Source organism: Plutella xylostella, chromosome 25, assembly GCF_932276165.1.
Source record: "Plutella xylostella chromosome 25, ilPluXylo3.1, whole genome shotgun sequence".
Lineage (NCBI taxonomy): Eukaryota > Metazoa > Arthropoda > Insecta > Lepidoptera > Plutellidae > Plutella > Plutella xylostella.
Window position 1 is genome coordinate 2,706,390 of NC_064005.1, and position 21,281 is coordinate 2,727,670.

The 21,281-nt window shown below is 42.8% G+C and overlaps 3 protein-coding genes across 6 annotated transcripts; 2 read left to right on the plus strand and 1 right to left on the minus strand.

Moving 5' to 3' along the window:
- The first annotated feature begins 703 nt into the window (after positions 1-703).
- Positions 704-2,638, plus strand: LOC105391640 (eukaryotic initiation factor 4A-III). The gene is made up of 5 exons (XM_011563150.3): positions 704-1,000; positions 1,087-1,422; positions 1,511-1,733; positions 1,816-2,070; positions 2,219-2,638. Exons 1-5 carry the CDS (start codon positions 850-852, stop codon positions 2,469-2,471), a joined length of 1,218 nt encoding a protein of 405 aa, XP_011561452.1. The 5' UTR covers positions 704-849; the 3' UTR covers positions 2,472-2,638.
- A 102-nt stretch (positions 2,639-2,740) lies between these two features.
- Positions 2,741-4,329, minus strand: LOC105391638 (ubiquitin-conjugating enzyme E2 J1). The gene has a single exon (XM_011563149.3). The coding sequence runs from the start codon at positions 4,054-4,056 to the stop codon at positions 3,301-3,303; it is 756 nt and encodes a 251-aa protein (XP_011561451.3). The 5' UTR covers positions 4,057-4,329; the 3' UTR covers positions 2,741-3,300.
- A 174-nt stretch (positions 4,330-4,503) lies between these two features.
- On the plus strand, positions 4,504-21,203 carry LOC105391637 (splicing factor 3B subunit 2). Of its 4 annotated transcripts, none has more exons than XM_048630082.1 (15): positions 4,504-5,383; positions 5,466-5,596; positions 5,863-6,026; positions 6,878-7,073; positions 7,711-7,920; positions 8,796-8,873; positions 9,496-9,620; positions 10,397-10,547; positions 11,242-11,445; positions 17,390-17,465; positions 17,718-17,868; positions 18,514-18,620; positions 19,124-19,218; positions 19,624-19,722; positions 20,953-21,203. In XM_048630082.1, exons 1-15 carry the CDS (start codon positions 4,618-4,620, stop codon positions 21,019-21,021), a joined length of 2,622 nt encoding a protein of 873 aa, XP_048486039.1. In that variant the 5' UTR covers positions 4,504-4,617; the 3' UTR covers positions 21,022-21,203. The 4 variants fall into 4 exon arrangements, with proteins under 4 accessions (XP_048486039.1, XP_048486038.1, XP_048486037.1 ...); XM_048630081.1 differs by lacking the exon at positions 19,624-19,722 and adding an exon at positions 20,063-20,161; XM_048630080.1 differs by lacking the exon at positions 19,624-19,722 and having other exon boundaries at positions 19,124-19,317.
- Positions 21,204-21,281: the final 78 nt, after the last annotated feature.

The following is a 21,281-nucleotide window of genomic DNA, read 5'->3' on the forward strand; positions in this document are numbered from 1 at the left end:
AATCCGAAATTGAATTATCCGAACGTAACTCAGCAAAAATATTAAAATAAATGTTTATGTACAGTAATAGCTGTGATTTATATTAAAAACTTAAACTCATCCTCAATTAAATATTTATTATAATTATTTGATTTAAAAAAGATAATAAGATTACCATGAGAATAAATACAATTTTATTTGCAACATATTTATTAAAAATATATGTTAAAGTATGTCGCGTGTAACGGAATGAAAAAGCCAAAAGGCTGCGTTCAAGCTACGATCTAATTTTTTTTATGAATCTCAGAACACGGAATGATTTATTCATATTCATTTAAATTATGTAAAGCCGCGTCCACGAAGCCAGCGGATACGAAAACTCCTCCGCCGCCATCATCGTGAATGCTTCATAGAAATGTATGAATTTGTTCTAGTGTTTTATGTACAATAAAGTTATACTACTACTACTAGACGCGTGGGCCTCGGGCCGTGCGTGGGCCGTGGGCCGCTGCCCGCACCGGACGCTCTGCCCATCCTCCTTCATATTAAAAACACCCTTACAATAAAATTTGTCAACGATGGAAGTTTTATTTGAAACGCGCGTATTGGGAAACTTATATTTTTGGAAAATTATACAAATTCCCGTTTTTCCATCCGCCCGTAACATAAAAACATGATCATTTTTAGAACTGGCAATATTATTTTAAAAAAAACGGCGGCCATATTGTTTGTAGTCGTTCAGCGTTCACGTTTATTTCATTCAATTTGACTACAATTTTGTTTTTCGAGCTGTAAACGTGGAAACTAAAGAAATATTTAAATTTAATGGTGTTGTGATTAATATTTCATAACAGTAAACCATAAACAAGCATGGCGGCTTCTGAGGTATCGTTTAATCGCAAGATTATGTCGGAGGACTTGTCGAACGTCGAGTTCGACACGAGCGAAGATGTGGAAGTTATTCCAACATTCGATTCTATGGGCTTGCGTGACGAGCTGCTGCGAGGAATATACACTTACGGTAATTACGAGCTAATTAACGATGCTAGCAATCATATCCATTTACAATTCAGCAACCAATGTAACTAATAACGTGTTTTTATTTAGGTTTCGAAAAGCCGTCCGCGATTCAGCAGAGAAGCATTCAGCCTATTGTGAAGGGCAGAGACGTGATCGCTCAGGCTCAGTCTGGTACCGGAAAAACTGCAACTTTCTCCATTTCCATTCTGCAGTCGTTGGACACGACTCTGCGTGAGACGCAAGTGTTAGTGCTGTCCCCTACCCGGGAGCTGGCCACACAGATTCAGAAGGTTATCTTGGCTCTGGGGGACTTTATGAATGTCCAGTGCCATGCCTGCATCGGTGGCACTAATCTTGGAGAGGACATAAGGAAATTGGATTATGGTCAGCATGTTGTATCTGGCACTCCCGGAAGAGTATTTGGTAAGGATTTATACTTTAATTACTGAGCCATTATTCTTATAATAATTTGAAATTGCTATTATCTAAATTTATGTTTATGTATTTTTAGACATGATCAGAAGGCGAGTCCTGAGAACAAGATCCATCAAAATGTTGGTTCTTGATGAAGCTGACGAGATGTTGAACAAGGGGTTCAAGGAGCAGATCTACGACGTGTACCGGTACCTGCCCCCGGCCACGCAGGTGGTGCTCATATCGGCCACGCTGCCCCACGAGATACTGGAGATGACATCCAAATTCATGACTGATCCTATCAGGATCTTGGTAAAACGGTAAGATATTATATCAATGCATAACAATCCAATGATGAAAGTTTCATAAAGACAAACTAAATAACACATTTGTTTCTTTCAGTGACGAGTTGACACTGGAAGGTATAAAGCAGTTCTTCGTAGCTGTGGAGAGGGAGGAATGGAAGTTTGACACACTGTGTGACCTGTACGACACACTGACCATCACGCAGGCTGTCATCTTCTGCAACACTAAGAGAAAGGTGGACTGGCTGACACAGAAGATGCAGGAGGCCAACTTCACTGTCAGCTCCATGCACGGAGACATGCCGCAGAAGGAGAGAGATAATATTATGAAGGAGTTCCGATCTGGGCAAAGGTATAAAATTTGTGCTCATTTGTAATAAATAATAAAACAATATTTTTTTTAAGTTTTATGAATGAATTTGGCCTCATGTGGCTTTACTGTGCATGACTAGCACATTGTTCAATAAGTATAATTTTTACATATCTTTTTATCATTTTAGCCGTGTGCTGATCACCACTGATGTCTGGGCTAGAGGTATTGACGTCCAGCAAGTGTCCCTCGTCATCAACTACGACTTGCCCAACAACCGTGAGCTGTACATCCACAGAATTGGTCGTTCAGGAAGATTTGGTCGCAAAGGTGTTGCCATCAACTTTGTCAAGTCAGATGACATCAGGATCTTGAGAGATATTGAGCAGTACTACTCTACGCAGATTGATGAGATGCCCATGAATGTTGCTGATCTAATATAGAGCTCTAATTAATAAGCTTGGTTTACCAGTGGAAGTTGTCACTAAAGTAATTTTAATTTAAGTACATACATCTCAGATTTTGATCAGAGCACTTCTCTGAGAGATCTTTTCTTGGCATAGGCTATGTACTTTGTATACTATAATACCTTAATAAATAGCTTACTTTACACTATGTTTTATTTTTAGAAAACCTACTTTATGCCTTCCTTATGCCTAGACTCCGGCATTGTTTGTCAGAATAAAATGTAATAAATAAAAACCAATATAAGTATATTTTATAATTTTATTAACAAAAAACAATATCAGCACTTCAGAATTTTAAGACTAATTACACATAATGTAAAAAATGCAAGTTTATTACTTGCTTGCTAGAGTTAACAATATGTAGTCAAATAATTTATGATCCCAGAAGTGAAAACATTATGTTCAATCTCTTGGAATGTCATACATTTAGGTTCCTATTTATATTAAAACATCTAGCGTAAGAGGTTCTAAACATTAAATAATAAATATCACAAACATGAAATATTTGGAACAATATAATGTAGCCAATACAACATTAATTTGTTTTGTATTCAAACATTTGTTGCTGCTTGACACACACTGATACATACCTTTATCATTTAAAATTTGCATCAGTTCCAGAAATTATGCAAATTTTTACAATAAATTTTAATAATTTATAAGATGAATGGATGGCAAGGACTCATGTAGTATATTACATTTCTAGACAATTCATTTATACACACAAAATATTATCTTACTTGATTAGGTATAACTTTAATATAACTATAGAATATAGGCCATAAATAAATAAGTATCCTAAAAGTTATAGCTCTGACTCAGTTGTGTTGTAGTAAGCATTCCAGCGCCTGTAGATAAACACAGCCACAAGCCCCACCAGTAATGCCACTATTATCTCAGTGAGCTGGTCCAAGAAGCTGGTTCCTGATGACTCAATGGACTCCGACACCTGGGTCTGTACCTCCTGCACGGGCTCCTCCGGAGGCTTCACTGCCTGCTCCTCCTCGCCTTTCAGAGCAATCTGGTCTAATACTGATTGTTCCTCCTCAGTTGGTGGTTTAGATGCAGCACTGGAAAGCAGAGCTGATATCTCACCACACTGAGGGCATACCCAGCTCTTGGACTTCTTGGCTAATATTTTCCTCTCGGCCGGAGTGTAGTCGAGGGACCCAATGGTGCCCTCAGCAGGAGTGGGCATGAATGCAATGAGAGCTAGCAAGGCTGTTCTGATTGACCATGATGGCTGCCATGTCTCTGGGTGATGGCCAGAAATTGAAAGACAGATCTTTTTGTGAACCTCGAACCTTCCATTGGGCGTCAACAGTATAATATGTGGGGGATGCATGGGATACTCCTTTGGTAGTAGAATCCTGCCATGGTAGATGCCACCTTCGAAGTCCGTGCCTTTAGGACCTTGCACCGTGAAGTGCCACTCGAACAGGTTGTCTTCTAGCGGCCGAGCACAGTAATCTTCTGTTGCATCAGCCAACTCCAAAGCTTCTCTCATTAGACGTTTAACGCCAGGGCACTTGGTATTGTATTTTTCACTGATCTCAGCCATTTTAAAGGTGTAACTAATGATTATAAACGATAGCTATCACACTAATTAACAAATCAAAGTTGTTGCTGTTGCGTAATATACTATAAATGAGCGAATTACACGAATAATACTGGAAAATTTGTTATCAAAATGAAAAGAAGAATTTTACATCATTTTTTTTGGTAAATATTTTGACAGATTAGCAAGAGAAGAAAGTGTTCATAAACTAGGCGAAAAAATAATGAGACTTGCTTTGCTTTTGCTTGGTTGTTATGATATTCGTTTTTATTGAACCACGTAAACAGTTCCCATTTGTTCACTGTATTATTTATTAGAAATGAACCGTGGCGTGGTTCCAATTATTTTTAACAATCACTAATCAACTAACGATATTAGTCTTTATTCTGAGAGCAAAACCTCTAACAGTATAATCTGTGTTGATGTGTTCCTTTACTTTTTTTAATTAAAAATATAACTGTCAAAATAATAACCTTTCTTTCGTGTTGTGTGTTGTTGTGTTGTATTTCGTACTTTTCTTCGTATTTAGAAAAGATTGAGTCGTGTTAATAACCGTTATCGATAATGGAAGGGCCGCCCGGCACTGGGCCTAATAATGATGGAGGTATGGTCCCTCCGGGCGTCGGTCCGCCGCCTGGCCTGGCTGGCTTCCCCGCGATGCCGCCGCCGCCTCCCGGTGCCCTGCTCCCGGGCAACATGCCGCCGCCCTCCATGGGCCCGCCCGGCAGCATGGGGCCTCCGGTCAACACCTCGGGCGCTCCGCCAGTGATGCCTCCGCCGCCGGGAATGGGGCCGCCACCTAACATGATGGGCATGGGGCCACCCGGGATGGGTCCGCCTCCGCCAGGCATGGGCCCTCCGCCCCCCGGCATGGGCCCACCGCCCCCCGGCATGGGGCCTCCTGGGTCCTTCCAAGGCCCCCCAGGCATGGGGCCGCCGATGGGTCCTCCGATGATGCGTGGCAATATTAAGGACATGGGTCCACCTGGCATGGGGCCTCCTCTGAACATGGCACCTCCCGGTATGGGTCGCGGCTGGGAGGGTCAAGGCCCACCACCAGGCTGGGGCCGGCGAGACGGGCCTCCTGGCTGGGATGATGACAGGAGAGATGAGAATGAGCAAGAGGATAATGAGGACACAAGCGTGCCGCCGCCGCCGCAGCCGTCGGCCCTGCCCTCCCTGCTCACCATGAAGATTGACACCCCCGAGGAGTTCCGCAACAAACCCCCGCGGCCGGAGGGACTTGTTCTGCCTAAAGCCTTGGAAGAGGCACTGGCATATAAGGACCAAAGACAGGCTGCTCTTGGGGATGACAGCCAACAGGATGAAGGTACTAGTTTTCTACTGTAAAAATATTTTTTTTTACTTCCTTCTCTTTCTAATTTATGCCTATAATCCATACATCATTCTAGATGACAACCAGCCAGAGGCCCCTCCCGCTCCTGTCATCAGTACTGAATATGATGCAGAGGAGGATGAGGGAGACTCTGATGATGACAACATCCCTGATGCACCACAACCTCCTGTTATATCTAAACAAGATGTAAGTTGCACAATGTATTGTTGGTACCTAGTATTTTCCAATTTTTTTCGCTCTGGAACAATAGTTTGTATGATAGAAAGTTACCTATTTTTTTTTATGACACCTATAAATGTGAACTCTAATTTTACTTTGAAACACATATTGTAAATACAATAGATTGTGGGAGCTGTTGTTACCAAACAACAAAAGAAACTGTTAATGTTGTAATTTAGATGTTCAAAATCAGTATTTTATGCTCTACTAATAAAAAATCCCAATTTCTCCAGACACAAGCAAATAAAGCTACCAAAAATAAGCGCAAAAAGAAGAAAAAGAAGGCGGCCAAGCAGAAGCGTAAGGAGGAAGCCCTTAAGAAACAAGTGGATCTGAACACCAGTGACACCAGCAAGAACTCCAGCGACAAGGAGAATGTGAAGGAGGCTGAAATTGAGTAAGTTAAACTGTTATTTTATAAGTTGTGCATAAGATAAACAGTCTTACCACAAATACTAGACAACAGATTTACATTATATTTTTAGTCCTGCCAAATACCTGGGCCAAAATAACGCCAGTAGGGTACATCACTTACTTTTTACGGAGTTGTTTTGGACAAAACAATTCTTGGGGGAAACATTCTGAGGCCTAACATATCATAGGTCAATCAACAGTCAATATTCATATTCATTTATTCATAAAAAAACAAGGTGTATTTGAAATTCTTATAATAATAAATATTTATTTAGACGGTTGAATGGTGTAGTGGTTAGTGGCCCTGACTGCTATGCCAAAGGTCCCGGGTTCGATGCCCGGCTGGGGCAGATATTTGTTTAAAGACAGATGTACTTGTACTTGGGTCTTGGGTGTTGGTATTTATATTTAATATGTATCTATCTATGTATTTGTGTAGATATATCAGCTGTCGGATACCCATATCACAGGCTCTGCCTAGTTTGGGGTCGGATTGCCGTGTGTGAGATGCTCCCACATATTATATTATTATACATATTATTTATTTTCAGACCACATAGTCCATAGTGAGTGTTAGTAACAATGTATCTTAATACTAGGCTAGGCTAAATGCAAACACAATTATCTGTTTATTTACACACCCTATTAAGAAACACTGAGTACTGATCCTACCCTGTTCCAGTTAAGTACTCCGACCCAGTGTCTCAAGATACGGCCATCCACCCTCTCGGCGATCACCCTCAGGCGGCTGTTGCCTGTTATAACTAAACATAATTTACTTATCACATATAAACCCTTGACCCATTACCCCCTAACCCCACCCCCAACCCACAGATACGTGCAAGAGAGCATAGCCTTCCACGAGCTGGAACCTATGTACCGGCAGTTCCACCGCGTGTTGGAGGCGTTCAAGTTGACGGAGCGAGCGGACGAGCCGGCGGCGGACGCGCCCGGCAAGGAGGCCAAGCCGGCTAGTAAGGCGCCCGAGAAAGTGCAGGATCAATTTGCTGTGGATGAGGAGGCTGTTGAGGTGAGTGTTTTTTGTAGCTACATGGTGTTGGGCAAGTGCAATATCAACGTGTGTCAATCTCGACCACGTATGATAAGGGCTTTTTAAAAGCCTCTCGTACAGATCTAAGTACATAAAACCACTTATGTACTTAGATCTGTACAAGCGCGGCGCGGACCCGCCCGGCAAGGAGGCCAGGCCCGCCAGCAAGGCGCCCGAGAAGGTGCAGTATCAGTTCGCCGTGGATGAGGAGGCTGTTGAGGTGAGTGGTTTGTGTTGTTGTATTTACGGGTGGTAGTAAAGGTTTCTCTGGCTTACTGGTTGGTTCACAGGTTTCTATCTGAAGCAATATTATAATAAAGTTGGCTAGATAGGAGTTATAGCGTGGAGCCATGTAAACGTTTTAATCTGGAATAATATATGTGATAACTCTTATAGGTGGTTCAACAGAATTGGTAGGCGTTTTATTAGTTTCAATTAATAATACCTACAGTAACGCTTATCAAGATCTCATACAAATCCCGCTAAACGCAACACTGAATACTTGAGATACTGTGAATGTGGAATATGAGTTATCTTATATACCTACCAATTTTATTTTTATAAGATTACAACCCCAATAAATAAAATCATTAACCAATCCACCGAAATCCTGCAGAAAAACGCCGCCGACGAAAAGGAGCGTATGTCTAAACGCAAGCTCAAGAAACTCTCCCGCCTCTCCGTAGCCGAACTGAAGCAACTGGTGTCTCGTCCCGACGTGGTGGAGATGTACGACGTGACGGCGCGCGACCCGCGCCTGCTGGCGCAGCTCAAGGCGCACCGCAACACCGTGCAGGTGCCCAGACACTGGTGCTACAAGCGGAAGGTATGTGGTGTTTGTCTAGAAATTATGTAACTTGACTGACGCGCAAAACATACTTTTAGCTCCATAGCTGCATAAGAGGAATGTATTTGGTGTTCACCGTGCAGGTGCCGAGGCACTGGTGCTACAAGCGGAAGGTTTGTTGTCATAGTCAACTTGTTATCGTCAGCTAGACTTAGGTTTCCTCCAAAGAGCAACATTCTGTCCTCAGCCTTCCTCACTATGCATCTAAGGTTGTCGATCTCACGGCCGGAAGCGTCACATCCTACAGACGTATGTCACGTATGGTGTGTTGGAGATCCATAACAATCATATCGCGATATTGCAAAATTGATTCCAGCTTATCATACTTTATTTTACACCGAAAGACAGCAGGTGCAAACTAACTTAGAAAGCAGTACACATTTGTGAGTGACTTGTGATTAAATACTTATCGAAAAAAGAATCATTATCAGCCAATAATCATCCACTGCTGGACATAGGCCTCTCCCAAGGAGCGCCACAACACTCGGTCCTCGGCCTTCCTCATCCAACCACTACCCGCCACCCGCCTAAGGTCGTCAGTCCAGCGGGCAGGAGGGCGTCCCACGCTGCGTTTGCCTGTTCGTGATCTCCACTCGAGAACTCGTCTACCCCAACGGTTATCGGTTCTTCGGCAGATATGACCAGCCCACTTCAGCTTGCATATTTTGACAGCTATGTCGGTAACCTTAGTCCGAAAAAAAAAGAAAGAAAGAAAATAAATTTATTTCATACACACGCAGAAAATACATTGTCATCAATCAATTTCCCTGGTGAGTTACCGCAGACTAGCTCATAATTTCAGTCGTTACCCGGCTATGCTATGCTATTCACTAATCAGTTTACAAACCCCACAGTACCTGCAAGGCAAGCGCGGCATAGAGAAACCCCCCTTCGACCTCCCCGACTTCATAAAGAAGACGGGCATCATGGAGATGCGCGCGTCGCTGCAGGACAAGGAGGAGACCAAGACACTCAAGGCCAAGATGCGCGAGCGCGCGCGGCCCAAGCTCGGCAAGATCGACATCGACTACCAGAAGCTGCACGACGCCTTCTTCAAGTGAGTTCACCGAGATTGATGACAGTTTCAGCTGTTTCTTCTGTCATTTGTTTTACTACAGTGGCCGCTAGAGGCGCTGATTTCTAGGTGAGAACTCGTTAAAATTACAACGACTACCAGAAGCTACATGATGCCTTTTGCAAGTGAGTTCTTGTCTTCAAGTGTGATTTACTCAAACGGAGCTGTCATTTGTTTGACCACAGTAGGCCGCTAAAGGCGCTGGTTTGTATGTAAGAATACGTAAACTTCTTCCTCTACCTACAAAATCTAAACCCAACCAAAGGCATTTACACAATAAGATCAAGCTCGGTCGTAGCCCACTCGTATAGAAATACATCAATATCCGTATCCAATGATTGGCTGTCGCTGTCTAAAGAGCGCTCTCATAGTGTTTTAGCAGCATCTAAGCACTAACTACGCACGAGGCAACGTAAGTACCTATAAAAAGAGATAAAAAGACAAGAGTTGACTTCATAAAGAAGACGGGCATCATGGAGATGCGCGCGTCGCTGCAGGACAAGGAGGAGACCAAGACGCTCAAGGCCAAGATGCGCGAGCGCGCGCGGCCCAAGCTCGGCAAGATCGACATCGACTACCAGAAGCTGCACGACGCCTTCTTCAAGTGAGTTCACCGAGATTGATGACAACTTCAGCTGTTTTCTTCTGTCATCTACATCTTCTGTCGGTTGGTATGTAAGACCTCGTATAAATGACATCGTCTACCAGAAGCTGCAAAACGCCTTCTTCAAGTGAGTTCTTGATGGATAAAGGAGCGTAGCCTGTGACCTGGGTCCTGAGCTCTCTTGGACACAAAGACAACCAATCAGCGGTATCGGATCATGATCTACTTGACTTTATTTATTTCACATATTTCTGTTTTTGAGTCGATCATAAAATCAGAAAAATTATGATCGATTTGTCTCCAGTGTAAAAACTGGGTTTTAATAATTTTATAGGATTTTGTTCATTTATATTATTTAGGTTAGGTACAAATCGAAAAATCGAAAGAAACCTTATTGACGGGGCGAGACATTGGTGAGTTTTTTACTATATGCATATAAATAAATAATTTAAATTAATTTTTGAACTAGTATATTTATAAGTAAATAATCAATCAACATTTAATATTGTTGATTATCCAACGTTTACCCTAACCTAAACGATCGCGTGCAGTACATAATGATGGTTGTATGTATTTTATAAGACAATGCGACCCGCGGCCCTCCCAGCATAGTATGAGATTATTCAAATATACCAAACATCCATATTTTTTCGTCGGTGGTGATGTAATTTTAACATTGGAGAGCCTTTTACCTGTCATAATGGGCGCAATCTGTCAATTTTATCTACTCCCACTTCACCTTACCCATACTAAACACTTCCCACCTCCCCCACCAGATGGCAGACCAAGCCGCGCATGACGATCCACGGCGACCTGTACTACGAGGGCAAGGAGTTCGAGACGCGGCTGCGGGAGAAGAAGCCCGGCGACCTCAGCGAGGAGCTGCGCACCGCGCTCGGCATGCCCGTGGGGCCCGGCTCGCAGAAGGTATGGTGGACTTTGTGTAAATGTAATGGCGGTAAGAATGTACTTGTTTGCAATTGCAGTTAGAAAGAGTGTATTTCTTTGAAGGTACGATAAGAAAGCAGCTGGCCAGGGTCGCAGAAGGTATGATATTTGAAGTTACAGTTATAATGCAGCAGGCCGGCTCGCAGAAGGTATAGTGGGGCATGGGTGGATGGTGTAAAGAATGTATTTGTGTGAAATTGCGGGTGGATTGCAGCAGGTCGGCTCGCAGAAGGTATGGTAGAAGATGGTGTGAAGAATGTATTTATTTGAAATTGTGGTTAGTATGCAAGAGGTTCACTCGCAGATGGTACACTCTTATGATTATCATTCGTTCATATATCTTCTTTAGTCTATAGCAGTCCACTGCTGGACGTAAGCCTCTCGTAAAGCACGCCAATGGATGCGATCAGCTAATCTGCATTTACCAGTCACTTTCACGCAAGTTGTCACTCCATTTAACTGGAGGGCGTCCTATACTACGTTTGTATACTATCGCATATCGGTGAAATCCAAAACAATACCCCGTGCACAACTGCTCGTTTTTAGTAAACAAAACACATGAGAAGACTTTTAAGTTAAGAAGCTACCGGTTCATTCCCTGATGTTACACCCGCAGACGGCCGCCATTTTGTCAGCCCTCGTTAATATTATTCTACCCTCTCTTTCCCCGCAGGTGCCCCCACCATGGCTGATAGCCCAGCAGCGCTACGGCCCGCCGCCGTCCTACCCCAACCTGAAGATCCCGGGGCTCAACGCGCCCATCCCCGAGGGCTGTGCGTTCGGCTACCACGCCGGCGGCTGGGGCAAGCCGCCGGTCGATGAATTGGGGAAACCGTTGTATGGAGACGTGTTTGGACATACTGCTAGCGGACATGATGTGAGTTAATATTACCGTCTTCTTCAAAAGTCTCTTTAGCATAGATTAGAATATTTTTTCATAGAAAAACATACAAAAAATACTTATAAACTAGGATCTCGTACAGGCAACCTTAAATCAATTGTACGGAACCGACCGTACATGTTTGCCGCGTCAGCGTTTACTTACTTTATTGTAATTCAACTCAGTACTCATATCACCACGCTAGCGTGCGATCGCATATATCAATATATCATTATAATATAATTACAACTGTGAAAGTTAATATTGGAGTTTTACCTACCATTAAAACTCTTATTATGTTTCCAGCGACATCTGAAATCCATGTTATGAGATAGCATCTCCCTTATCATCGTAGCAGCTTGCAGTTTTCAAATTTTCGCGCCAAAATCCCACGCTTTCTACGATTGGTCAAGCCTCGGGCGCGGGCGGCGTCGCTTTCTAGCTGTCAGATTAGTGACTTTTCCACCATTATATTCCCGAATAATAAGAGCAGCGCCAGGTAGCGCTTGCTGGATTTCAGATGTCGCTGGAAACATAATAAGAGTTTTAATGGTAGGTAAAACTCCAATATTATGTGTTCCGTAGCGACATCTGAAATCCATGTTATGAGAAATGTCTGTTATCACCTGGCAGCTAGAGATGACGCAATAATGTGAAGTAGGTAACTTACTTTGATCATCAGATATAAATCCGTGATGAGAAATATAGGTACTAACTATGGAAATACCAATGAAATGGAGGTGACCATATTAAAATACCTTATACTAATTTATTAAAAAATAAATTGGCCATGAACCTAATAGACCTAATCACAACAAACTTAGAATAATTATATACCTATTTAGGCATGTATATCACACAATAATTCATTTAGCAGATTTTTTTTTTTTTTTTATTTTTTTTTTTTTTAATTACATCTATATTATGATCTGCCCCCGATAGCAGCTTCTAACCTGACTGTGGATATGAGTTTGTATCTGGTTTTGAACCAAACACAGGAACTATGACTATACTCTTACCATCGTCAATTAAATGATCATTGTCACAATGCAGCAAAGTTAAATCATGTACCCTGCGCTGCGCCCCGAGAAGTAAAGTAGCTGTTCTCTTAGTTACTCCAAAAAATTTATCTACCGGCGGAGAAGAATGCTGTAGATATTCTATGAGCACACGTGCATTCCACATGGGTGGCTTCATGGGCACAGGTTTTGCTACTGAAATAGCCTTTAAAACGTGTTTTACGACCAGATTCTGTGATATTTTTATAGAAATTACAGATTTATGAACAAGAAAAGCCCCCGTATTATGTAACTCCGAGTGGGGTTGGTTGGTATAAAATGGCTGACAACTTAGTGCATTATTAATTAATAACTTTTTACTAACTTATCTGATTTCACAAACGTTTATGTTGAATGTAAGGATATATTGGTAGGCTTCTTGCATATTTATTTCACTAAGATTTTTGGTGTTTTCGGTTAATAAGTCTCTAAGTTGATACCAATTATCACCGGTTGCTAACTCTCAAAAAGTTACAAAATACGGGGGCAGATCGATAAGCTACACCATAGAACAACGCGGACTCGCTACACCATCATTAAGAAATTAGAAGCTAAATATTTTGCGACCATTACTGACGAAGGAATAAACTTGTTTATATGTAGCTTAGACAATGATTTCAAAAGGAAGGATACGCCCTTCAGAACATTTTACTCAAACCTTCTTCATACAAGCAAAATAACTGCCATCTGTCATAATTTGTTGGAACTATGTCAGAGCCGAGCTACTTATCCTGACGACGCAACCTTGTACGTGCGTTCATATTTTACCGTCACCGGACAGTAGGTACATAATAATATGAGTGAGTTGCATGCGGACGTCCGTACAAGGTTACATCGTGCGGCCATTGTAGACTTTGGTAGTAAAATAATTATCGCTTTAAAATGTGTTTATTTATTAATTAAGGATGATACGATATTCCATATTCCTTTTTGACCTTCGTATCATAGTTTTTTAGCCTTTCACAACAAAAATAGGCATATTTATCACAAGAAACAAAGACTCATCTCTCCGTCACAGACAACTGTCGACTGAGGACCGAGGCCCTAAAATAGACATTTTAGGGCCAACGTGCGGGTGCCATTTTCTTGAGTGGTTGGGCCTGTCCTTACGCAGTAATATATATGTCAATGAGCTTAGAGCACCAAACCGACCATTTATTCCAAATAGGTGTGTAGGTATTTCCTTGTTGACATTTGAGGTATGTATGCCCCAAAAGCTGACGATCCGTTCTACTGCTGGGCTGAGTAAGTGTCACTCTGGAGTTGGTCCGCGTGACAAGCAGTTTGCATTGTAACGCCTGGAAGGTACTGTGGTGTCAGCATACTGTCGAGCTCGTCGATGAGGTCCAGTAGTGTCTTGGCTAGGCAATGTAGGGTCAACGACCTGGTCCCTCCTTCTTGTTTGATGTAGGCCATAACTGTCCTGTTGTCCCTCTGTAGTAGTAATACTGTTGTCTGTCTGAGTGTCTTGTATTTCATGCTTATGGCACCTATAACAGTGAACATTTCCTTCAAATTACAATGTCATGACATCTGTAAACTCTCCCACTCGCCGAAACCTTTGAATCGTTTATTTTTGCAACCCATGCCTGGTCTGAGGCATCTGTGGTCAGGTAATTCATCACTCGTTGTGGTTCGTGGATCAAGTACGGGATGTGCAGATTCTGTAGCCACCACTTTAGCTCTGTTGAAACCTCTTCTGGAATCAATAACTCTGTCTGACGACATAGACAAGATTTTTGACAGTGTCTTTGCATAAAACGGCAATGCAGCCTTCCCCGATGGGTGATGAAGGCTACAAAGTTGAATTTCCCTAAGAGGCGTTGTGCCTGCTTCAGGTTCCAACTGCCACATGTCAGCATACCAGTAATTGACTGTTGAATACCACCACTTTAGCTCTGATGTAATCTCTTCTGGAATCAATAACTCTGTCTGGGGGCATAGTGGATTTTTTGACAGTGTCTTTGCATAAAACGGCAATGTAGCCTTCCCCGGTGGGTGATGAAGGCTACAAAGTTGAATTTCCCTAAGAGGCGTTGTGCCTGCTTTAGGTTCCAACTGCCACATGTCAGCATACCAATAATTGACTGTTGAATACTGTCTGTCTTTGACGGTGGGAGGAACTTGCGGTTTGCATGTGTGTCCCAACCCACACCCAAGAATTCCAGGCTCTTTTTGATGGAGTCGTTATGGACTTTTGATGATCCATCATAAGCTTTGTAGAAGATCAATGGTCTATTGTTGCTCTTGTGTGTTTAAGAGGTTCTCTTTGGACTGACTGACAAGGCAATAATCGTTGAGATACTCAATCATGCGAATTCCTCGAGTCCTGAGGGTTTCCGCTATCCAATTGGTGATTGTTGTGAACATTTGGTTTATCTGAGCGAGCATTCTTTGCGACACCAGTATGGAATCTTATTATGTTTTCTGCTGAAGGTAAAATCAGTGGTGGTTTTGTAAAATGGGAAGCTGATTTTATTACTTTTAAGTAGGTAGGTACAACAGATGGTGCTATGAGTGATTCCCAAACGTAGTAAAGGTAGTATTGAAGGCAGCCTACAAATGCTTGGGCTTGTATTTGTTATTGATGTTTTTGTCTCCTCCCCCTGCTTGAAAACCAGGAAAGGACATTGGCTTATTAGACAGTTGAGCAGAGTAGGTATGCTGGGGCAACTGTACCTACCTACCGACTGTAACGGCATAGCACTGCGCGCGGGTTGTCTTGTCGGCTGTGTAAAGACCAATAACCTTGACCTTGACCTAGACGTCGAAGGTTGTGGTTCAGTGTTATATATTACGGTAGCACGTTATAACTTGTCAATACCGCCTAGTGCAGAGTTAACGGCAACATGGGAATGACGATAAATTTACAAAAGTACCATCAAAAACCAATGTTATTGTTAGTTTGTTTAAGTAACCATTTTGTACATGCTAAGTAATTATTTTGTGTCACTTGTAATTTACTTTCTATAATAAACATATTTGTATCTTATTGATGTACTCTGCCAGCATTAGTGGATTAAATAAATATTCAGATGACAGAGGAATATTGCCTACGCCCTGTCTGATATATTTATCGCCAAGAAGTTTCAAAAGTGCCCCCCTACGTGCTGCAATACATTCGTTCCGTATTTTCGCTTTCTGCAAATAATCTGTAATATATCCTGAGACTAGTTCATGCTTAGAATCCTTATCAAAAATTTCTTTTATTTTCGAATACAAGGTAGTAGCTGTTATCGGTTCATTGACCTTTGACCCCCAGTCAATAACATTTTGCAGTGAAGAATTAACTATTTTATTTTGAGTTAAAAATGCATTAGATAATTCTGCAACACTACGCTGCATACGAGGCCAGTTAATAAAGGAATTCGACTCGTTGGCCAACTCTTCGTTAACTTTAAAGTCTACGAACGCGGGACATGTCACATGCTGAGTATTTCTTATGGGTGTCCGCATATCCCTAAGACTTCCAGACACTTTTGTTAAAGTGTTGGTGTTCCTCAATTTTAGCCACTCTAAAAGATGGTGCGGCCGGAACTAACGGTTCTTTTATGGAAATTGATAAATTACACACCTCGTCATTTGATTGTGGTGTAAGTAAAAAGTATTGTGGCCTTAGTTGGTTTTCCTTATTAGCACTCACTAAGTCAGATAGGTAATTGACTTACCGGCTGCTGCGACAGAACTTCAAACCTTGTGTATCAAGCTCCGAAAAACTCGATGAGCGGACCCGGGCGGCGGCGGCGGCGGCGGTGGCGCGGGCGCGAGCGCGCGTGACGGCGGAGGGACGCGCGGCGCGTGCCGCGGCGATCCTTGGGGCTGCGGCGCGCGCACTCTAATGAGCAGCTGGCCCTGCTAATGCTACTCCGAGAGCCAAACTCGACGTCTCCCGACGTCTCTTACGAGAGCGGGAGGGCGGCGGCAGTAGCGGCGTGGGCGTGGCGGGGGCGGCGGCCGCGCCGACCGGGCGCGGCGCCGGGCCGCCCGCCTCCTGCACTTGCGTGTTGTGTTCCTCCGGCGCGCCTGCTACGGGGGACCGCAGCATGTACACCAAACACTCATTTTCTTCGGAAAGGCACGCGTCGGGCCCGCCATTTTTACATGCGGAAAAACACTTCCCGAATTGCACCCATCTGACACTGCATCCATCTTAATATTGGTATTTTCACACAACACGCGAGACGCGAACAAAATCTTGTTGGAAATTTGCTAATATTTCAGATAAAACAAGATTTCGAAAAAACTGCAATGCGTACGACTTTAAGTTTGACGCAATAATGGTGGAAAAGTCACTAATCTGACAGCTAGAAAGCGACGCCGCCCGCGCCCGAGGCTTGACCAATCGTAGAAAGCGTGGGATTTTGGCGCGAAAATTTGAAAACTGCAAGCTGCTACGATGATAAGGGAGATGCTATCTCATAACATGGATTTCAGATGTCGCTACGGAACACATAATAAATCTATCAAGAATCAAGTTTGGTTTACATCAAGACCCTATCAACTAAAGACAGTGCGGAGCTAACAAGAGAACCGTACATCAATGATAAATAATAGAGCTGTGCAGCGAGCACTGGATTCGATACTATTTTCGAATCTACACTAAGGGTCACTTTTACCAAACGCTTTTTTTTTAAACTATTGGAACTAACTTTGCCTTACATTTTGACAGTGACAGTTGACGATACGCAACGTTAACGGAGGTTCCAAACTTGTGCTCGCGACTCTGGACTAGAATTTGTCAGTGTACTGAATAGTTAGCCAGTCATATAATTTCCTTCCAATATTTGTGATTGTGACTGGTTATCGTGCCATTTCATTTAACTACACTTCCAGAGGTAAAGCTCAACAATATAACAATAAGTAAATATGTATTTTGTTTTCAGGATGGTGAAGATCAAGAGGTAGACAGAACCATGTGGGGTGAACTAGAGTCGGAATCCGAAGAGGAATCAGAAGAGGGTGAGTTTACTTTATTGACAGAAAATCAGAAAATTCAGTTTGAACCTACAAACTCGCATATAGGTATTTTTACAGCATTTAAATTAGTCTAACTGAGGTATGACCAACCAATACCGACACTTCGTTGTCTCGATCTTGTATCTGCATTTGTTGATATTCAAATTACATCCCCGCACAAAAATATTGTATTCTCTTTTTACTTGCTTGAAGCCTTTAAATGTATAACAGAAACACTTTATTAATCTCCCACAGAGGAGGAGTCGTCGGAGGGCGAGAAGGAGGCGGAGGCGGAGGCGGGCGGCGAGGGGCTGGCGACGCCGCTGGGGCTCGCGTCCGTGCCCGGCCTGGAGACGCCCGACACCATCGAGCTCAGGAAGAACAAGTTCGACACGGACCTCGAGGGGTGAGTGGGCTGACAGTGATTTACAGGCTCACGACTAGTCACTGCCAAGTGCGCTGACAAAATTGCGGACAAAACGGATAGTGGCTTATATAGAGTTCCATAGGGAGAGGAAGGGCGAGAAAACAGCTGCTGCCTTTTACGAGAGCCCTTTGTCCAGAAATGGAAGAATATTGGCTGACAGGTTTGATGATGAACCATAGGTTTGTGAGGAATAGAGACCAGACAAGTGATATGAGGTATTGGATTGGATGGGTACAAGGTACATAACGTAGAGTCCGCACTAACGCAGAAGACTGCTACCCAAGCAACTGTTGCATAACTAGTGTGTTAAATCACGCGCGGTATATAATAATAATTATATGTGGGGAGATCTCACACACGGCCATCCGACCCCAAGCTAGGCAGAGCCTGTGTTATGGGTATCGGACAGCTGATATATCTACACAATTACATATTAAATATAAATATCAACACCCAAGACTCGAGTTCAAATATCTGTCTTTAAACAAATATCTGCTTCAGCCGGGAATCGAACCAGGCATCATAGCAGTCAGGGTCACTAACCACTACGCCATTCGACTGCCATTTTCCTATTACCTTTCTCTTTCTTCCACCCAATAATGAACATTCTCCGTGTTGTTTCAGAGGCGACACCCCGTCGCTGTACCAGGTGCTACCGGAGCGGCGCGTGGGGCTGGCGCCGGGGCTCATGGCGTCCACGCACGTGTACGACATCAACGCCGCCAACCCAGGTCAGTGGTAGCCTATAGTGTATTACTATCACGGGTAATACGACCAAAATACCCCCTTGTGCATGAGGGTTAGAATTGCTGGAGCAAAAAGTAAGTGCAGATAAATGTGATTCCGCATAGCTCGCCGGGTAGTAAATTAGTTACGCCTGTGTGTGTTTTTAAATAGCTTACTCTAGCTGTTGGAAATACGCTAACCGCAACTCTCTCCCGTTGCTTTGAATATGCATTCTGTTTCGTTTGTTTTATTCTATGCCTAAAGAATTCTCTTCATGGCAGATGTTACGTTTACATAACGTAAGTAATGGCGGCCTAGAGTTAGAGTTGCTATGAATTCATTAGGTACATATCAAAATATTGTCATATTCGGTCGTACATGAGTCTGGGTAAACTGTAAAAAATGAGAATGCGCCATGAAATAAATCACTTATGAACTAAAACCATTTGTCATATTATTATTTGTTTGATTCTGTTACAACCTTCATAACCGACCATTCCCACCCCAGGCAAGCGCTCAACAGCCGCCGCAGGGGCCGTCAGCGCGGACGGCGGCGGCGTGGAGGTGGCTCTAGACCCGTCGGAGCTGGAGCTGGAGCCCGAGGCGGTGGCGGCGCGCTACGAGCGGCAGATGCGGGAACAACGCCCCGCGCCCAAGGACGACCTGTCGGACATGTTGCACGACCACGTGGCCAGGCAGAAAGTGAGTTATAGCTGACTAAAGACCGGTCGGCAAGCACAGAGAAAATCGAACGTTGACCTTTGCCTCAACAATCTCTGCCGCCTGTCATCAATGTTACTGTGTAAGCGTGAGGGCATTATTACTGTGCGACAAAGACACATATAAAAATGGCAATACTTTTTTTCGCTTGTGCTTTATCGCCTTCCGTTTAAAAGCGTTGTTTTCAATCTTACAGCCTTAAATGGTACTTCTTATAATGATTAAACGGGTACATAGCCTTAAAAGGTTCTCCCGTGACAATACCGAGAAACCGAGATAGAGCCCGAGGCGGTGGCGGCGCGCTACGAGCGGCAGATGCGCGAGCAGCGGCCCGCGCCCAAGGACGACCTGTCCGACATGTTGCACGACCACGTGGCCAGGCAGAAAGTGAGTTATAGCTGACTAAAGACCAGTCGGCAAGCACAGAGAAAATCTAACGTTGACCTTTGCCTTTACAATCTCTGCCGCCGGTCATCAATGTTACTGTGTAAGCGTGAGGGCATTATGTGCGACAGAGACAAAATTAAATATAAAAAGGGCAATGCACGTTCTTCGCTGTGTTAGCTACCGTGCATTATCGCCTTCCGTTAAAAAGCGTTGTCTTCAATCTACTAGGTTGAAGTAGTAACAGCCTTAAATGGTACGTCTAATAATGATGAAACGGGTAGGTACATAGCCTTAAAAGGTTCTCCCGTGGCAATACCGAGAGACCGAGATAGAGCCCGAGGCGGTGGCGGCGCGCTACGAGCGGCAGATGCGCGAGCAGCGCCCCGCGCCCAAGGACGACCTGTCCGACATGTTGCACGACCACGTGGCCAGGCAGAAAGTGAGTTATAGAGCTGGAGCACAGCGAAAAACGGGCATTGACCTTTTTATATTTGTCTCTGTCGCTAGCGCATAGTAATCGTGCCGTCACGCTCACACAGAAGCCCATATAGCGAATTTTGAAATTCTTAAAGATAAATAAACGTTACCCCTTTCTTTATACTTTATATTTCCTTTCAATGTGGTTGTCTGGAAGAGATTACTTTTAGTAATAAGGCCGCCAATTGTACCATTTTTCTTTTCTATGTTTGTGATACTATTTCGTTTTGTGTGCAATAAAGTCTTATAAAGATAAAGATAAAATACTCTTTATTGCACACAAAAAGAAACAGTATTACAAACATGAACAGAAAATAAATAGCACAATCGGCGGCCTTATTACTAAAAGTAATCTCTTCCAGACAACCAAATTGAAAGGACATAGAAATAATGAAAAAGGGTAGCGTGTGAAAATAAGAGATATTTATAAACTACATTAATATAAAGTATAAACGATATGTAAAATACCTACATATAATAATATATAAAACCTACATAGTTAATAATATATACCTATATATTCTATAATAATACATAAATATTATTAAAAATAAATAAATAAATAATCTTATATGCCCGAAAATTAAATAATCTTATTTAATTTTCGGGCATAGATATACCATTCTGCAGATGTAAGTTTCGGCTTCCTAAACCCTTTTTGCAACACTCTGTATAACACGGACTCGGGTGTTTAATTTATGGTGATATGGAATGGCTATAGCTAAAATTTAATTGACACCATTTTTGTTTCAGAACAAAAGAAAGCGACAGCAGAACACGGATTCAAAACAAGCCAAGAAATACAAGGAGTTCAAGTTTTAAGAGTGCATTTACTACTTGTATTATAATTTTAATTTAACTATATTGCACCTGCATTAGAAACACAGACAATAGAAACACAGAAAATATGAAAATTAGGAACCAGCTAGACTTGTTCCTTTGAGAGGAAATAAGTAGATGTAAGTGCAGGAGATGGACATGTAATAAATTTAATTATTAAGTAAGACTGTGTTTGTTTTAATTTCCTGTTTGATCGGATAGCGTAACGGTTAGTGCACTATGGATAATGAAAGAAGACCAAA